General features: G+C 60.2%; 1 protein-coding gene across 3 annotated transcripts in view; it reads left to right on the top strand.

Annotated features, from left to right (window-relative positions):
* KCNQ1 (potassium voltage-gated channel subfamily Q member 1) overlaps window positions 1–19,086 on the top strand; it is a 357,688-nt gene that overhangs the window by 47,969 nt on the left and 290,633 nt on the right. For all 3 annotated transcript variants that reach the window (XM_063092881.1, XM_063092880.1, XM_063092879.1), the window contains exon 2: window positions 8,161–8,251. In XM_063092881.1, the coding sequence (XP_062948951.1) occupies window positions 8,161–8,251 (91 nt within the window). The remainder of the gene's footprint in view (window positions 1–8,160; window positions 8,252–19,086) is intronic.

Here is a 19,086-nt window from a genome sequence, read left to right as displayed (position 1 = left end):
TTTGGAGTCACCAGGAGGTGGTGGGGTCTTTCACACGAGGCCCTCCCGTGAGGCTTGGGGCCACTGAGCTGCCAGGCTCCTTGGGGGCCACTGTGGGGCATGTTTGTGGAGAGAACATTGATCCCTTCATGAGTGGCGTTCTTGTCTGATTGAAGTTTTGAACTTCCAGCCCAGGCTTGGCACCCGGAAACCCTTGAGATGGAATAGCACCCAGGGCTCTGGCCCATGGCTGGACTGAATGTCCCTGTTCAGTCACCCACGGCCTGATGTCCAGACGCTCCAAGTGTGTAGCAGAGCCCGCAGAATCACACGCCCGTGCAGACACTCAGGCACACACCCAGACTCACACCCTACTGAGACGCAGGCAGACACACATTCTCCACCCTGCTGGAGCCTTGGGGGTCCTCAGGCACTGTGCCTGGGCCCACATGCTGTGGCCCACTCCTTGTTTTTGTCAATAAAGTTTTATTGGGATGCACCCACACCCAGCTGAGTAGTTGCAAGAGAGGCTGTCTGCCCCACCAAGCCTAAAGTACTTCCTCTCTGCCCAGGGGTGTGCCAGCCCTGCTCTGGGCTCTTCCAGGTGGGAAGGGCCATCTTCCTGACGTCCTCTATCTCTGCGTCCCCAACTCCCACCTTCCTGCTGTGCCTGTGGAGATGCTCCAGCCCAAGAGAGTCCCCCTAACACCAGAGTCCCTCTCGTGCCCCAAAGGCTTTGAAATGACAGCTTGGATAGTGTGGACAAGCCCTCAGCCAGCTGCCTGCAGAAGGAGGAATCAGGACACCCCCAGGTGGCAGGGTAGTGACAGCCGGGTGACACCCATGCCCCCGGCTCACATGGGTGACTCCACACTGATGTATGGTTCAGGCCACTGGGCGTTGGGGTAGGCGTGAACACAGCCACGGGCATGTGTCCTCAGGTGGCAGCCAGGTGTGGTGGGGGAGGCCCAGTGTGGGGGTGCGCCTCAGCCCGCTGCGTGGCCTCTGAGAGCTACGAGTTCAGCCGGACCCAGCAGCCCCCCGCTCTCCCACTCCCCCCAGCTCTTGGTGTGAGGGGACCTGGCATTTGGGGATCAGCCAGGGGGCTCCAGCACGGAAACTCCGTGCTTCCATCTGCGCTGACGGGTGGTCAGGGCTGAGGTGCCTGAGGAGAGGGTGTGGATTCGGGGTCCCACTTCCCTTGTCCAGTGTGGATGGAGCCCAGCTGGCCAGCCAGGACTTGGGCAAGCACTGGGCCCTTTCAGTCTCGCCGGACTGTGGGCAGCATGGAAGCAAGAGTAATGCCTTGTCCAGCATCTTAGGTTGAAAGGGGATGACGTGGGCTCCAGGCTGGTGACGGTGTCTGCCCCGGGGCATGATCACCACCATCTGCCCTGGAGTTGGTCTCCCGGGGTAATCCCACTGCTCTCCACAGGAGAGGGGCTGGCATTGAGCAGCTGGACTCTGGCTCTTGGAGCCCACACCCAGCATGTCCTGCCCACCAGGGACAGCCATGCCTGCTCCTGGCTCATGCCAGAGCCCACACCAGGAGACTCCCATCTGCCCTGGCAACCTGCACTGTCAGCATGCGGCCCGGGGGTTTGCACAGAGAACTGCCTCAGGACCATGTCCTGGCCCGATTCAAAGGCCATGTGGGGCCCAGGCTAAGACCATGGACAGGGGGTGGGGCATTGATGCCAAAGGGTCTCACTTCCAGAGGCACCCTGGAGGCCTGCCTGGAGGAGGTGGCAGCACTGGGACCTGTGTTCACTCAACTCCTGAGGTCACCCTAAGTGTTTATGTGCTCTCAGTCAGCCATTCAGCAAACACTGCACAAACACTTAAGTCCGAGGCTGGGGCTGGGCCTTCAGAAGGACTCTGGCTGACGGGCGCCTTCCCTGGGGGGCTTCACTGCAGTCGGGCAGGCAGGAGCCCAGCAGTCAGTGGGCTGATGAGTGCAGGGAAGCTCAGGTACACGGGGCAGGGGGATGCCCAGGAAACAGCGTTTGGATTTCGGTCTTAGTTTGGAGGGTCTTGAACTTGGGAAAGGCCCAATGGGATTTGCGTTTTCCTAGGATGGCTCTGGCTGCCTGTGGATAGATACTGTCTTGGGACCAGGGAGATGGGGGTGAGGGCTGCAGCTGAGGCACAGGCCTGGTGGCCCCGGGCAGTGGGGACCCGGCCTTCAGGGAGGTGCTGTGGGCGCGGGAGCTCTGTGGGGGCCCAGCCGAGAGCCAGGTGGGAGGATCCTGTTTCTCTGGGGTTCCCAGTCCAGATCCCTTATGGAAAAAGTGTCAATTGAAACCCAGAGAGGCTTGGGAAAGGCTTGGTCTTGCTGCGGGATGGAGGTTTTAATCTCCTAATGGCTCCTAGATGGGCGTGCTGGAGTCTGTGTTTAAAGGGATCAGCGCATTTAGGGGCTTTGGAAGACAAAGCAGGGCCGAAATCTTACCCCAGCTGCGCCAAGTTACCTATTGGGCTGTATCTACGGACTGCAGATCACGTTGCCGGTGCGAACCTTTTTAAAAAATGAGCTCCGTGTCACTGCTGAACCAGCCACAGCCAGAGGGTTTGGAGCCAATGTGGGGTGCAGTGGGGAGGGGATGGACGGCCCATGCCAGCCCTGTCCAGAGCTGGCCCGTGAGGCCCAGGCCACGAGTCTGAGTCACTGACTCACCTCCACAGCCCTTCTGTGGCATGTGCCCTGGTGAGGGCTGCTTGCGGAGGGGTCTCCCAGGCCCCCCCAGTGGACCGGGCAGCGCCACCATGTAGTAATGGGCACCGACAGATGGCGTGCTGTGTGATGGTCATGGGGCGCTGGAGGTGGGTGCCTGTTGGGTCATTCCAGTGAGAAGTGGTCCCTGAAGGGGCACAAGGAGCCAGACGGTGTGAGCCTGACAGAGCTCTTGCCCCTGTCGTGAGCAGCTGATCCCCTAGCCCTTGCAGATGGGCCCCCAGGTCTCACCTGCGCCCCCGTCGTCAGCCAGCCCCTCCTGTGTCTGACATGGCAGGGTCTGGGTGGTGTCGCGTGCAGCCAAGCAGACATGTCCCTGTGCAGACCCCAGTAGTCATGGATGTGTCCTTATTTTAATTCAGTCAAGGATCTCAAGATGAGAAGATGAAAGAGACTGAACATATTTTCAACCATGATTTAAACTGTGGTACTAATATCTATTTTTGCCCGATACCTAATTCTGATCTTTCAGAATTCACTAATAATTATCATTGTAAGGAATTTGTCACAAAGCCTTTATCTATTGTGGTGGGCTAGACATTGGCCCCTGAGCTGTAAGGTTTCTGTCCTTATGTAGAAAAAGCATCTTTGCAATTGAGGATCTTGAGCGTTATCCAGATGACAAGTGTCTTCCTGGAAGGCACACGAGAGAGATCTCAGAGGCAGAAGAGGAGCTGGCCGTGTGAGCACGCGGCAGGCTGGAGGGAAGGAAGCAACCACAGCCGGAAATGCCTGGGGCCCCCAGACGCTGCAAGGGACAGGACCCTGCCCCAGTCACCCTGCCCCTCCCTGCCCAGGACAGCACGTGGCATGACGTGGCACCCAAGTGGCTGAGCCAGGACCCTGGAGTTGCTGGCCTGCGTTCACTGTCCACGTGGGCCTGGGCATGTCCCTTGCTGTGTGGGAGCCTTGGTTTCCCCATTTGGTGGCAGTGCCTCATGGTCCCCAGTCCAGGGAGCTTCTGAGGGGCAGGTGGTTTGGGACTAGCTGTGTCTCGCCTGGGCCTCTGTCTCCTCAGCTGTGAGGTGATGTGGTCCCTCAGCACGGGGTTCCCGGCACGATGTGGGCCAGCAGCCTGGGCCAAGGCTCGTCCCCGCTGTAGGGTCAGGAGACAGCCTGGCCCAGGCTCCACCCAGAGCAGGGCCAGGACCTGCTGGCTGGCCGCTGATGGTGGTGGTGACCAGCTTGTGGCTTTTCCTGATGTGCGGATTCACCTTCAGGGGGCAGCCCTGGCAGGCCCTGGGCTGTGGTCTCCTCTGGGAGTCCCTGTCCACAGGTCTCTGAGGGTGGTGGGCAGGGCGGGAGTGGGGACCCCAGTGTGTCCTTGGGGAGCATTTGTTAGGGGGTATTTGGAATCTTCTATGGTGATGTTTTTAAGAAAATCCTCTAGATGTGGTCTAGGGTTGAAACATCAGTACTTAATCTATCGAAGTGACACATTCAAAGCCCCGCCCCCGGCTTTAGGGCTTTAGCGTGAGCTTAAGAAGCTTCTGTTTCTCAGCCTGGCGGAGGTCCCGTCCCCGGCATGGATGGAGCCTAGACCCCTGCCCGGCCTCCTTTACTGTCTATGCTAAGCATTTCAGACGTCCAGTGCTTTGTTTAGAAATGCTATTTACTTAGCTACCTTTTTGAAAAATTGTTTTTAATTGTGGTGAAATATACCATGACGTAGAATTCACCAGCTTAGCCATCTTTTAAGCGCACAGCTCAGGGGCATTAAGCACATTCACGCTGCTGTGCGGCCGTGACCACCGTCCGCCTCCAGAACTTTCTCACCTTCCCAAACTGAAGCTCTGTCCCCATGAAACACCAGCTCCCCAGCCCCTCCCCAGCCACCAACATTCTGCTTTCTCTGAATCTGACCACTCCAGGGACCTCGCGTGGTGCTTGTCCTTCTGGGACTGGCTTGTGTCCTCAAGCTCCATCCATGCCATGTCCTTTCGCGCGTAACCATTTTTCTGGACTAATGAAACGTTTTAAGTATTCGTATAGTTTTTAATTTTCACATTCAATAAACGAAGCGTACTGATACAGTGAATCTGAAGTTCTCTGGCGCGATCCAACGCTGTGTCTAAGTGTCCTGGAATTTCAGCTTAAAATGCCATCGGCTCTGTAGCTCAGGATGGGGTTCTAAGGGTGTCCCCAGCCAGCACCCCTTTTCTTTGCTTGTGAAATACGTGGTTCTCTTTAGCATTTTTCAACTTCCCTGAGAAACATCCTGGGTTTCACGATGCTCTCTGTGGGCTAGAGAGACTGTCACCAGCAACAGGGCACTGAGTGGCCGTGGCAGGCAGGGGTCCAGGCACGGCCACTGCCCCTCCTTGAGGGGGACCTGCCTGGGCTGGATTTCGTGGGTGTCTCGGTCACCTGGGTTGACCCAGCCCGTTTAAAGCTGCCGGTCAGTGCCCCAGCACGCATGAAGGGGACGGTCTCTGAGTCCCAGCCCCTCGGTCACTTTAGGCCCAGCCCGTCTGCAGCCTGGAGACCACCCACCCCGGTTCTGCTCCTGCCCCCTTGCTGCCAGGGCTCGGGCCAGGGCACTGGCTGGACTCCTGCATTCCCGCATGTTCCAGGGCACCTGGCTGCTGAGATATTGAAATGATGTCCGATAACTTGCCGGACGCCCCTCAGGCCTGGTGCTCGCGGTCATAGCTCCTGAGCACAAGTTGCTGCCAAGAGGAATAAGGACGGCATTGTCCCGGGTACGGCCTACTCCCCGCTCCCTGAAGGCCCCCCAGACACACCCTCCTAGAAACTCGGGTGGGGCGGTATTCGGGGCAGATGTGGCCTCTTGGGGGGTCGGCGTCTCCTCTCCCACAGCCTGCCCTGCCTCCCACTCCCTGTAAGGTTCTTCCTTTCCCTGGGCCTCAGTTTCCCAGCACTTGGGCAGTGGGGTCTGTGACTGCCTGACCTCGGATCCACGGGGTAGGGGGGTGGGGGGCATGGACACCCCAGGCCATGAGCTCCCCAAGGGCAGGGAGCCTCGCTCAACATCTCTGAGGCCTCCACCTCCGCCCAGGACAGGAATAGATAACAAGGTAAGATAAAACTCATTTAATCTGGAGTAGATAAAAGTAAACTTTGTTCCGTGATTCTATCTGAGGCCAGCACAGTGTATTCAAATATTTGAAGAACTGTTTAGACTTCAGAACGTAGCAGAGCTAGAAAACAGCATTGCGTGTGGCTGTGGGTTAACACCACGCTCCCTGCCCTCGAGGGAAAGCAAGCTTCCCCCTGGGGGGTGGCTGGGGGTATCCTTGGGCAGCCCCTGTCGGCCTCCCCTCTCCCCTCCCCCCTCCAACCTGTTATCCATCTCAGCAGTGGTTCTGTCTGCATGGGGGTTCCCTGTGCACCTCTGTCCAGGTACTTGGGCGGATACCTGCCCCATGCGTGCTCTGTGGGGGTGGCCCAGGGCTGCTGGAAGTGGCCGGCCTGTGTACATGTGGGTCTTCTCCAGCCAGCCCCTTCCTTCCTTGGCAAGACTGTCAAGAGTCTCCTGAGGGCCGAGACCCCACGCCCTGGAGCTCATGTGTCCCCTGAGTTCAGCACACAGTCGGGTGCATGCCAGGACGCCAAGGCGCACCATGCTGCAGCGGACACGTTGCCTCTCACAGCCCTTGCTCCGGTCTGTGGGCTCCTTTTTCCGCAGATCTGATGGCTCTGTTGACTGCTCTCTGTTCCGTAGCTGGGGTGCTGCTAGCAGCAACAGCACCTGGTCAACTCTCAACCTGAGAACAAGAGGGTGGAGAAGCCGCAGTTGCTGCCTCGGCTCTCCCTCAGAGTGACCTCAGGCACCCTTGGAGCCTCGGTTTCCCCACACCTGTGGCATCTGTTTGATGACACGTTGTGGCAATGACGTAGCCTGGTAGGGTCTTGTGGGGGTTCGAGTTGCTATCTGCAAAGCACTGGAGGGCAGTCGGTCAGTCCCCTGGGACCACTTGCCATTGCTGGACAGAGTGGTTTGCTTTACTCTCCAGGCCTGTGGGTGGGTGGCTTTTGCCATGTCTTTGCAGGAGGAGATGGCACTGAGAGCTCTGGAGCTTGTCCAAGAGTCCTTAGTCTTGAGTCCTTAGACATGCCACCCTGCTGTCCTCTGTGGCCCTGTGAGGAAGTGGCTATGGGCTCTGATTTGTGTTGATGGGGAAACTGAGGCCTGGGATGTTGGGAGGGTGGGCTGGGCCATCTGTGTTGGAGGGACAGGAGAGAGGTGGGTTCTGGGCAGGGCAGAGCCTGTGGGGGTCTGGTGGGGGGAGGTGAAGGGCCCCCCTGGCTGCTATGGGGTGGGCATGCAGGGGGGATGGATTACAAGCTTCTGGGTCAGTAAGGTCTTGGGGAGGGGCAGGGCTAGGCCTGAGCTCCCAGATGCTGGACATAGGTCTGTGCCATGGGCCTGAGGTTCGTGCACATGGCTTCCTCTGTGTCTATGTCTTCCAGGACCCCTGGGACCATGGGGATCCCTAGATAGTCTGTCCTCAAGAACCCACCCTGAGGGTGCCTGGAGTCCCTGGAGCCCCCATAATGTCTCCCCCAGGGAGGAAGAGGGCGGGGGCCCCCTTGGCCTGGTGATACCCAGGGCCACATGCTTGCCTGAGGGGCCCTGGAGGCTTTGCCTTATCTTTATGGTTCCTGGTGATCAGAGCAGGCGGCCTCTGTGTTCTCTGTGCGGACGGGGCACTTGGGGCAGCACCTGGAACGCTGGCCCCTGGGTGGGGCTCCCTGCACCTTCCCTCTCCTGAGTTCCGTGTGCTGTGGCCTCCGGGCCCGGGGACAGGTAGCGAAACCACGGAGGAGCAGCCCACGCCCTGCCGGGAGCCACAGACTCTTGGCGACACCTGCAGGCCTAGGGCTCCCACCTGGCAGGGTGGCTCCTAGGCCGAGACCACCAGCCCCTGCCCCGGGCCCTGAACTCCTGTCTGGAGGCCTGGACGGCTCTTTGGAAGCAACTTGTAAGGCAGCTTTATTGAGACGTGGCCGCACACTACAGTGCATCTTGGTGGCATTCAGGACATTCAGGGCATCATGCAGCCACCATTGCTAAGTCTGCAACGTTTAATCACTGAGGAAACCCTGTGCCGTCGGCAGTCGCCCCCGCCTCGACCCCCACGACCCCTGCCTGCTTCCTGCTTCTGTGGATCTGGCTTGTGGATGTGATCACACGACAGGTGGCCCTCTGTGCCTGGCGTGCCCACGTGATGGTTCCAAGGGCCATCCACACTGGAGCACAGATCAGCGTTCGTTCCCTTCCGTGGCCGGGTGACACCTGTCCTGTGGACGGACGGGGCCTTGTGTGTCCGCGCCTGCCGGCGGGCTTTGACCGCCCTTTAGGTTCTCACGCTGGGAGGGGCTGGGGTGTGGGGGCCCCTCCAGGCCCGGGCCCCGGGGTGGGGCTGTCGGGGGCGGGGGAGGCTGGCCGGCCGCGAGCTGACCGCCGTGCTCCTGTCTTGCAGCTTCCTCATCGTGCTGATCTGCCTCATCTTCAGCGTGCTCTCCACCATCGAGCAGTACGTCACCCTGGCCACGGGGACCCTCTTCTGGATGGTACGTAGGCGCCTACGGGCTGTGACCATGATGTCACAGCTGCCCTGGGGGCTCACGTCTCCCAGGCACTCGGCCCGATGGGTGAGGCAGAGCTGCTCCTGGCTTCTCCCTGCGCAGGACCCTGCTACCCTGCCCTGACCCTGGGGGGCTGGGGCAAGAGGTGTGGCTACCTCCCTGGCCCCCACACTCACCAGGCCACTCAGGATGTGCGCGCCACAGCCGGGGGAGCTGAGAAATGAGAGGAGCCTGGATCTGGTAGTCTGGGAAGGCTTCCTGGAGGAGGGGACCAGGAAGAAAGGACCAGGAGGATGTGGGTATGATGGAGCCGGTGTCGTGGCTGGTGAGGGCCAGCCCAAACCTGCATGCAGCAGTCCCAGGGTTTGGGTGACACCCGCCTGGGCTATGGCTGGTACATGGCGCCTGCAGGTGTCCTGGCCCTGTCCCCCCAACCCAGTCAACTGAATGGTCCTTTCCATTGCCTGAGAGGCTCTCAGCCCAGTATCACCTCTTGTAGGACTGTCCTGGCCACCCCACCCTGGGAGCAGCATCTCCCGGCGTGCACAGCCCTCCCTGTGGCCGAGGTCAGGCTCTGAGTGCCAGGCATCTCCCTCCCAGTGGGTGAGGGCTGGGACAGCCTGCCCTTGTGCCCGTGTCCCAGCACTTGAGGAGGCAATTGGAGAGCGGGCAGAATTTCCCGCCACCAGGCCCTGGCCTTCCTTGGCCTCTGCAGCCTGTCTGAGCCCCTCCCTCTGAGAGTGGGGTGTGAGGACCCCTCTGCCCCCCAGACAGCTGTGAGCCACTCAAGACAGGGCCTGGGACGGGTCTCCAGATCCCATGCACCATTTATGCTGGGCCAGGCGCTGGGAGTGGGACAGGGCCGGCTCACGGTCTGGTGGGAAACCCTGAAGTTGGTCTGGTTGTGAGGCTGCTGAGCAGTAGGGGTGAAGGACACCCACCATGTGGGGGGCACACGGGATCCCCAAGGAAGCTGCCTGAATGCACATGGCGGCGGGCATGCAGGGCCCAGCAGGACCGTGTCCAGCATCTTCCTGTTTCTGCGCATTTGTGTGTTTTTGTGTCTTATTGTGGAACGTTCCCTACACCTACCAAAGAGGGGAGAGTCCGATCGGCTTCCTGCCTCCCAGCCTCAGCAGGGCTGACTAGGGCTGATGTCACGCTTATCGGTGTTGTGTCTTCCTGGCCAGCCCAGCCCCCGAGTCTGTTCGCAGTGACCCTGGCAGGGGTGCCCGTCTTACTTTAGGCAGTCAGCTTTATCTTTCCTTCATTGCTTCTGGGTTTGGAGTCACAGGTGAGTGTCCCCACTCTCGGGGGTCATAAGAATCCCCCCTGGTGTTTTCCAGCACGGCCTGGGCTAAGGCGTGTGCTGGCGCTGCTGACGCTGGGTGCTGGGAATTTCCCAGCGAGCGGGATGAAGCGCGGGCTGTGGGTACCTGTCCCCGGCCTTCCAGTCACGCCAGCGCCACTTGTTCCAAAGGCCGTCTTTTCTCCCCGGTTCGAGGCACCTGGAGGAAGACCTGCGTTGGGGTTTTCTGCTCTGTCCCCCCGGGGCCTCGCTGATTTAGTTCTCCGGCACCGGAGGCCGTGACATCGGGTGATTCCTGCCTGTGCACCCCCTTCTCGTTCAGGGCTTCCTTGCTCTTCTCAGGGGACTTCAGTCAGCTCGTCTAGCCCCAGAAAGGCACCTGATGGCATCTGATGCGTTAATTTGGGGAGACTGATGTCTCAGGGCGTCCACGATCACAGTGTGTCTATTGGGAGGCTTTTATGGTTTGGTCATGCAGGTTTTGGACAGTTCTCGTTATGTTTATTCCTAAGACTTTACCGAGGATAATAAGTTGTTGTTAGTTGCTGTCACAGATGGGGGCTTCTCTTCCAGGAGGCTTTCTGGGGACCTGGGGTGTACGGGAGCCACTGACTTGTGCTTTTCGGCTACGCGTTGTTCCTGCCCGTGGCTCTTCTCCCCTCAGTTCCTCTGGGTTCCTGGGTGGGCGCCCGTCAGTAAACACACGGTGTGGAACTTGCTGGGGTCCTTCCTGCTCGTGGAGGTTCTGCTGTCGGTGGCCCTGACCTCCGATGGCTCATGTTCTATCAGAGCGCCTGCTGTGAGGCAGGTCTGACAGTCTCATCGTGGCGCCATCACTGTTGTCAGGTTGAGACTTAAGTCTCCCCTCCTGCTCAGAGCAGATTGCAGGAGCCTGGGGCGCCCCCCAGCACCCATCCAGGGTCGTCCCGTCCTCCTCACCCACCCCAGAGCCAGCTCTCAGAGAGGCACCTGGCCAAGTTGCTGGCTGTGTCCTGCGGGAGGACGCCCTGACCCGCCCGCCACCTGGAGAGGAGTGTCTGCCCACAGCGGGAGCGTTTGCTCTGCCAGCCCCCCACAGGCTGGGTCCATGTGGGTCCCTGGTCTAGGACTTGTCCCCGGAGGGCCCGGGACCAACGAGCCTGAGAGTTTCCAGGTTGCGAGAGCCTGGCAGATGGAACATTCCCTCAGGAGATCTCCGTGTGAGGCTGTGTGCATCTGGGAACATGTGTGCACATGCGTGTGTGTATGTGTGGGTGTTACATGTGGCTGTATTCGAGTGTGTATGTGTGTACTGACCCTATGTGTATGCACGTGGTACCATGACCTGTGAACGTGTACTGTGCGTGTGCTTCCGTATGTGGCTGTGTACATGCATGTTTATATGTGTTGCTGTGTGTGTGTGTATCTGTGTGTATACCTGTGTTCATGTGGCTGTGCGTGAGCCTGTGAGCTTGCCTCTTCTGTTCCTCGTGGGATGCTCAGCCCCTTGTCCCCAGGTGACTTGGGTAAGTTCCTCAGCTACTGGGGGTTCACTTGGATTTTAAAGGGCTCCAAGAACATGGAACTCCCAGAGTGGACGTGAGGCCCTCCCAGGTGCCCCCGCCTGGGCCCTGCATCTGCTGGGGCTGTCAGCACTGAGGGTCCCAAGCTCAGGTCCCGACTTCCCAGGTCCTCAGTGTGGGTCTCGGGCAGAGCCTTGTCCCCACCTCCTGGGTGAGGCCTGGCCCACGTACCCTCACGGACTTGCCCTAAGCTCTTTGTGTGACCATTTGCAGCCCGGGAATCACCGTGGTGGTGGCCTCCCAGGGCACCTGCACTCAGAGTATGAAACAGGCAGGGGTGACAGAGAGCAAACCAGGCTAGGCAGCGTGTCTTACGGGGAGATGAGCTCGCTGTCCCCAGATTTCATGGTGGGGTGCCAAGGTGCAGCCCGGGAGCCGGGGAGTGTGTGGCTGAGGGCTCCTTTCACCCTCGTCTGTCCCCTCAGCCCGAGTCCCGCATCTCTGGGGCCCTTGCACCACCTGGTGGCCATTCTCTGAACTGCGGCCACAGTTCGTACTGCAGCCACGAGGCTGCGCTCAGCACGGCTGGGCCCTGTCGCCTTCCTTCACCTCCCCACACACACGGGTTGGGGATGGCTGTGCCACCAAAGCAGCTCCCCTGCCTGGGGGCAGGGGCGCCCAGCCCTGAGCAGAGAGCCCTCTGCCCGCTGTGGTCCCAGTCTCAGAAGTGGCAGAGACCACGGCCACCTCCCTCTGCCCCGTTCCCTGACACCCGCCTCCATGCCGCCCTCAGGGCCCTCTCCACACAGTAGCTGGCGGGGGTTTCTCAAAGTCCAATCATTCCAGAAGCTCCCTGTGGCATTTGAGATAAACTCCACCATCGCTCATGGCCACATATGCTGGCGCCCGCCACCCCGTGCCCCGCTCACTCATTCCGGGCGTGTTTACGCTCCCAGCTGCCCGGGGCCTTTGCACGTGCTCTGCCCTTGGCCTGGCTGTTGCTCTGGTGTGTCACAGGACTGCCTCCCTGGTGGGTTTCAGGCCTGGGCTTGGCCATCGTCCCTTCAGTGCCCTCTCGACCTGCCCATCCCTCCCCCTCGGCAGTCTGGGTACGATGGGGGCTCTGCAAGTGGGCTTGAGAGCTTTCTGTCTCCCTTGCTGGATTCCACAGTCCTGGGGGGCAGGAGCCCTTTGGCCAGCTTGGCACTCTAGGCTTGGGACACCCCCCCCCTTCAAGCCCATGAGCTGCCCTACAGGGACACCCAAGTTGCTGTGTGGTCCCGGGCCTCAGTTTTCTCACCTGTAAAATGGCAGGGGTGAGAGACAGCCTGAGACCTTCCCTTCCCAATCAGCCTTGCCAGATTCCCAAGCTGTACCCCAGCTCCTTGTGGAGGCCGATCCGTCGAGGCGGGTCAGAGCTGGCTGTGCCCACCTGATATGCAAGAGACATGGCCACAGGGCGACGTTAGGGTACAGCGGGGAGTGAGGCAGTCACCGGCCCAGCCTCAAGGGCAGATGGGCAGGTGCATCCACAGTATGGCCAAGAAGGGGTGTGTGGGACCCTGAGAGGGGACTGTGGTGGAGGGGTGTGACCGCAGGGCTTCCTGGGGAAGGACGTGACAGTGGGTTCCAGAGACCTCAGTCCTCGAAGGCTGAGGACAGGTGTTGGCCCAGGTGGAGGGAGAGGCGTGTGGGTGCGGGTGGGAGAGGGTGGGCTTTTAGAAGGGGGCAGAGGTGTTTGCAGACCCCGGAGTTGGTGGGGACGTGGCCAGCTTCTGCCACAGGGACACCAGGGGGCGCTCTTGTCACGTGCAATTCGGGCGCTGCTGGCTCTGGCCCAGGAGTGCTGAGCGCCAGGAGCCCAAACCACAGGCTTGGGGATACCAGAGGGGCTGGGCGTGGGCTCCGCGCGCGGGATTCTGAGAGCACGATGTTTAGAGAGTGGAAAAAAAAAGTCTTTCAGTGCTGTGTTTCCCCAGAGAGCCCGTATTTTTTCCTCTCTTGCATACCCCAGCTTTTATGGTGCCAGAAAGCTGTTATCTCAGCTCGGTCGAAGGAAACCCCAGGGCGGCCTCGCAGGGATTAAGCATTTTGCTGAACCAGGGATATTTGGTGGGCCTGAAAAAGCCATTTTGGGAGGAATCTCATCTCAGCGGGGGTCCAGCCAGGACTGTGAAGGGGCGCGTTTGAGATGTGCTGGGCGCTGAGGCTTGTTTGTGGCTTCCCGGGGAGGGAGGCCACTCCTTGGGGTGCACAGACGGCTGCGACCTGGTTCTGAGCTCAGAGGAGGCTGCGTGTGTGCGTGTGCGCACGTGTCCCTGCAGTCTGCTCGTGAGTATCACCGCGTGCCCGCGTGTCCCTGAACGCGTCCCCGGCTGGGTGGATCTTCTGTTTCCCTCCGAAGCCTGCTGCTGGCAGAAAACACCCCTCCCCTGCTCTCTGCAGTAAGAGACCCCGGCCTGGCCCAGGTGAGGGGCTGGTTTTTGTCTCCAAAATCACAGTTTTTTTCGTTTTAAAATCCCACACAAAGAGAGAGGCCCTCAAAAGCACAACACAAACACGGCGTGTTCCGTGCCTTCTGCTGGGGAACATACCAGGGAATTGTCCCTCGATGCCTGTGGCTAAGAAACCCGTGAGCGGCGGCCCCGGAGGCCTGGGGAATGAGGTCACCTCTCGCGGCTTCCTCCCCTCCCGCCGAGGCTCCCGCGGCCCCGCCGGTGACCCACCCTCCCGCCAGCTGGATCCTCTGCTGCCTGGGGTTCTGTTCCCCCCTCCACGCGGGGCGAGGCCCTTCGTTCTCTGGGCCTCAGTTTCCCAATAGCAAAGTGAGACCCCTTGGGGACTCCACGGGCCCCCCGCAGCAGCCTGAGTGCGTCCCCCTTGTTTCTGGAACACAGGCTCTGCCCTTGGCCCCCAGGGCCCCGTCCACATTCAGCACGGCCCCTGCAGACCCGTGTGTTTCCAACATCTGCCGTCCACACCCTTTAAGGCTGGGAACAGTATTTGTGGTGGTGGCAGGGCCAGCGGCTGCCATTTGCCAAAAGCCTGTGTGCACACGCTCTGCTCCTTTCCCTGAAGAGTCTTGTTTGCAGCTGAGGGAAGGAGACTTGCAGAGGTTAAGTCACTTCTGCCGAAGGTCAGGGGACCAGTGAGTGGTCCGGGTTTTTCATTAACAAACCCCAAGGTCTGATTCTCTCCACGGCTGCTGCCTGCTCGGGGAGCTCCTGTGCATCTGACGAAGCCCCAAGCCACACGGTGGCTTGGGGGACACCTTCCTGCTCCCTCCTCTAGCTCCTGGGTACTCTGGGAAGACGACATCTCCCCGTGGCAGGACCGTGAGCTTGTTCGTCTCCTCCAGGCCCACGGGGGCCTCCAGGAGAGACTGGTTCCCGCGTCTGGGCCTTTTCTGATGTGCTGCTCTGGAGTACAGTCCTACCAGTGCCTCCCTGGTTCTTTTTTCTCCTACATTCGTTCAGCCAGCAAATATTTATTAAGCACCTACTGTGTGCCAGACTCTGTATACAAATAAGGTGTGGGCTCACGGAGGGAGGACACCCTCCATGCTTCAGATTTGCACTCCCGGGACCCTCAACCCAGGGCCGGTGTATGTGGGGGCTGGTGCCTGAGTCGTTGTCTGATCTGGGCTTGGATGACTGACAGACGTGGAGCTGCAACTCTGTGCACGGCCCCAGCAGCTCATGGGGCCTGCTCGGGGTGGAGGGACATAAAGCTCCAGCTGGCGGTGGTGAAGGTGGATGTGGGGTTCAGGGCTGAGGCTGGGGTAGGTGGAGAAGGGGCTGGACTGGAGTGTCTGTCTGGGGGCACTCTGGGTGTGACTCTTGAGAATAAAGTCTCAGAAGCCACCAGGTGGGATTAGAAACCACCACCCCACAGGATACAGAAGGAGTGACTCAGCTGACCCTCCGGAGACGTGTGGTCTGTAAGGACCACCAAGGACAGGAGTCAAAGCTGTTGAGGTCCCTGACCCTGGCCTGCCATGTCTGGTCCTGGGCAGCCATGTGCCCCGCCTGCTCACTGGGTTTTCAGACCCTTGCACGAGTCTCTCTCCCTTCAGTGCTGGCCACAGAAGTTCCTGAAAGTGTCCCTGTCCCCCATTCTGTGTGTGAGAGGGCGAGGTGGCCAGTGCCCTCTGCGGACCCCGGTCAGGCCCCTGCCTCCACACTTCTATCTAAACTTCCCCTTTCCGAGGTGGCTGCAATGGGCATGGGGTTGACCTTCCCTTTGGGGCTACTTTGGACAAGACCACAGAGTGTTGCCGTTCCCTAGAGGCCCGTCTGCGCCCACCATGGGCAGCAGCGGACAACCAGGGGACCCCTCTGGGGTTCCTCCAGGCTCCCCCTTGCAGTGAGTGCTCTGCAGGGTGAGGGGGACCACACGCCCGGCCACGTGGGTAAGAGAGCGTTGCTGAAGCCTGCCTTGCAGCCTGAGGCTGGAGCTTAGAACAGGCCGGTCCTGCTCCCTGCCCAGCAAGTGGAACCAGCGCGGATCCTCGGACTCGAGGCTGTGCAGGAGGGAGTCCCTCACCTGGGCCCGTGGCTCGTGGGCGTGGATGAGTTTCTAGAAATTTCCTGCCATGCTGAGTGACCGGGAGACTCCTGGCTCACCAGCCTTCCTCTCCACGGAGGCAGAAGTTACCGTCCTCATGGGCTGTGGCTCATAAAGGACTTTCTCATACACCACCGATCAAACCCATGAATTCCAGGAAGAGGGAGGCCGGGTGGGGGCTCGGAGCTCTTTCTGTTTTGTTTGTAGAAAGAACACTCTGGTGTCTCCACGGCCCTTTTGGTGGACAGTCTCTCTCTTTTTAGGTTTTAAAGTTTGGGGTGAATCTCACACGTACAGGGCAGCTCCCAGACACCCTTCGCCAGGTCGACCAGTTGTTTCTTTCCGCCCCGTTCACGTCTCTGTTTCCTCCTGCTCTCCGTGAATGTGCCCACATGGGTTTTTTGTTGGAAACAGTGTGTCCCTTTATCCCTAAAAAGCCAGCGTGTCTCTCCTCAACAGGGGCCTTCTCCTCTGAGACCCTGATGGGACACTTCTGTCTGACCCACAGTCTGCCTCAGGTTTCGTCACTTGTGTAGCTGGTTTTTGTCACATGTCTTACTGCATGTTGTAGTCACATGGCTCTGGCCTGCTTGGCCTGGGGACAGTCCCCTGGCTCCAAGCGCTGGCCAGCTTGCAGGCCCCTCTGTGGGGCCCAGGGCGGCCGGGGCTGGGGCCCAGGGTGGAGGCAGTGAGCGGGCCGGGCCGTCTCCACCGCCTGGGATGTTGTTTACGCCGCAACCGGTCCCCTGTCCCCGATTGGGGTTTACAGGGTTTGGATTGGCCGCGTTCCTGCCCCGAGGCAGCTGCTCGGGAGGACGACAGCTGACATTCCTTTATGCAGGGTCTGTGTGCTGCGGAGAGCCGTGAAAACGGGACTCCATGGCTGCCACCGGAACATTCTCGAGTACACCGGGGCCTTGTGTGTGGAGGGGTCCTAGGCGGATCCTGTCTGCAACAAAGACTCCCTCTGTGAAGCCCACACCCGGCCCCCGTTATCTGTTGCGGGCCAGGATTGTCACATATATCAAGTTTGTTCAGAACAAGATGGGGGGGCGGGGGTGGTGAGGGGCCTGGGGCAGGAGGTAGAGGAAACTGCACAAGATTTTTAAAACCTTCCCGAAAAACACGTAACCCGATCCTGTCCAAGTGGTTTGTGAGAACTGCCGGGGGTGTCTGTCCCCTGGGCAGGCTGTGCTGATGGAAGACAGCAGCCCCCACCTGGACCGGAGGGGCCTGGGGAGGGGCGGGGGACACTCCGCGGGGTCGGGCAGGGGCAGGAGGGGGTCGTGGGCCGCTGTGGGTGTCTGGGCTGCAGGCTGTCTCGCTGCTCCTTGTCATAGCACCTCCTCTCAATCTCCCGTAGGTGCCACCTGGGCCCTTAAGAGCTTCACCTGCACCCCCTGAAGGAAGGGGAGGTGCCCTGGCTTATTCCCGTTGTCGGTTCTCTCAAGCCCCAGGAGACACTGTAACGGCCAGGTCCAGGCTCGGCTCGCAGGCCCTGGGACCCCGGGCTCCCTGGCCCCTGGCTCTGTTGAGCCACCAGAGTCTGGGGCTGTAACAGCTTGTTTTCATTGCCTTTCCTGCTCTCAAGCTATGAAAATGTATGATTTTTATGAATATTGAGTAGAGAGGGGAACAGTCTTCTTCTCTGGGTACGTGGCGGTACCTGCAGCATCTTTGCAGGAGCCCTGGTGAGAGGCCCTGGGGCTGTAGCAGGGCCTCCCTCGTCCCCATGCGCGACACATTCTGGGTGTGCTGACCCTGTCCCAATGCCAGCACTGTGTCCAGTCCTGGGAGCTGAGGAGGTGGCTGGAGGCCTTGCCGCGCCTGGTCTCTGTAGGCCACAGTGAGGGCCTCCCAGACCCACCTTCCTGGAAGCTGGCCCACCAAGTCCCCAGGCCCCTGGAGGGAGGCGGGTGGGTGGACCTTCCTGCTGGTCAAGGGCGTGGGAAAGGGGGGCTGGGACGGTCCCGTCTCCCTCAGGGGCAGGAGGAAACCAGGCAGCTGAGCCCACCTGGCGCCTGCTCAGCAGCCTGCCGAGACCCTCCTGACACATGGTGTGCCTGTGTGGCATGCCTGGGCTCCAGGTCAGCCCCGATGCCCTGTCTGTTTCTTTCTCCTTTTCAGAAATTGAGATGATTTGGCTCTAGGTTGGTGACAGGGACAGCACTGCCCCAGTTCAGGTGTAGGCACAATTGGGGCTGAGTCTAGAGGTGCCCACTGGCTCTGCTTGGACCAGGGGTACCATGGAGCTCCCCCATTGTCAGGAAGGGCCTTCCTGGGACAGGGGTGCCCTGCCCTTCTGAAAGGTGCCAGCTGTACAAGGCCTGGGGGATGGGCCATCTTCATAGGTGCCCCGGCTGTGCAGAGGAGAGTCCCCATGTGTTTTGTTCTCTGGGGGAGATGTGTCCCCATAAAGGGTGGCCTTGGCTTCTTGGCTCTCCTGGGCTGGTTCTTAAGTTTTCTCTCCACCTTCCCCATCCTGTCTTCCCTGAGGCCCAGGACAAAAGTCAGACCTTGGGGTGGGGGTGTCTGCTGTGGGGCCCTCGGGCCTCTCCATCCGAGGTTTAGTGGGATTAGAATGTGCCGGCTGGCTGTGGGGACAGGTGTTTCCTTTATGCTCTGCCTGAGGGCTGGAGAGAACCTCGTCAGTAAGTGCCACATTCAGCGGGGGTCTCTGGTTCAGGGTAGCTGGGGGGGGGGGCTGTCGGGTCCTTGTTTTTACGTCTGACCCCAGCCAGCTGGAGTGCCTTGTTTTATGCACAGGGTGACAGCTGACATAACACAACGGGATGGGTCTGCCCAGGCTGGGCAGGCTCGGGTGCAGCCCTAGGTTGGCACTACACGTGGGTCCAGGCTCCGGGGCTGCGGGGGATGTCGTCGGGGATAATAGCATGAGCCGGTGGGGCTTCATGCTATGGGGCACAGCACAGTGGGGTCTGCCTGCTGTTCCATCCAGACAAGCGGCTGCCTGAGCAGCTCCTCGTGGGGCAGGGGCCTGGGGAGGGGGGTGGGCAGGTGCCAGAGCAATCCCCCCAGGGCACAGCATTCAGCTGAGTTCTAAGCACGTTCTTGGCCTCCCAGGGTCACACAGAACGAAAACCAGAGGCCCCGGCTGTGCACCATTGAAGCGTGTCATTGTGTGACTTCGCAGGTGGGAGGAAGGGGGCTTATTGCAGCCTCACGGGGTCAAGGGGCTGCTGCTCATGCACGTAGGTCCCCCAGCCCTCTGCTTCACTGAGCTGGTCTCAGAGCCCAGTGCCTGCTGCTCCTCTCATTAGATGTTCTGCCTCCCACTTGTAAAACCATGTGATGGCCGGGGACACCGGGTGGGGCTCCTGGGGCTGGGGGCTACCAGCAGCCTCCTCAGTGGCTGGGCAGGAGATGCTCCTGACCCCAAGGCCAGCCCAGCGTTCCTGAAGCATGGCCCGTCAGCTCCAGCC

This window comes from Cynocephalus volans, chromosome 4 (assembly GCF_027409185.1).
Source record: "Cynocephalus volans isolate mCynVol1 chromosome 4, mCynVol1.pri, whole genome shotgun sequence".
NCBI classification, from domain to species: Eukaryota; Metazoa; Chordata; class Mammalia; order Dermoptera; family Cynocephalidae; genus Cynocephalus; species Cynocephalus volans.
The sequence above is the reverse complement of the archived record's forward strand: the minus strand, read 5'-3'. Positions and strand labels throughout refer to the sequence as shown.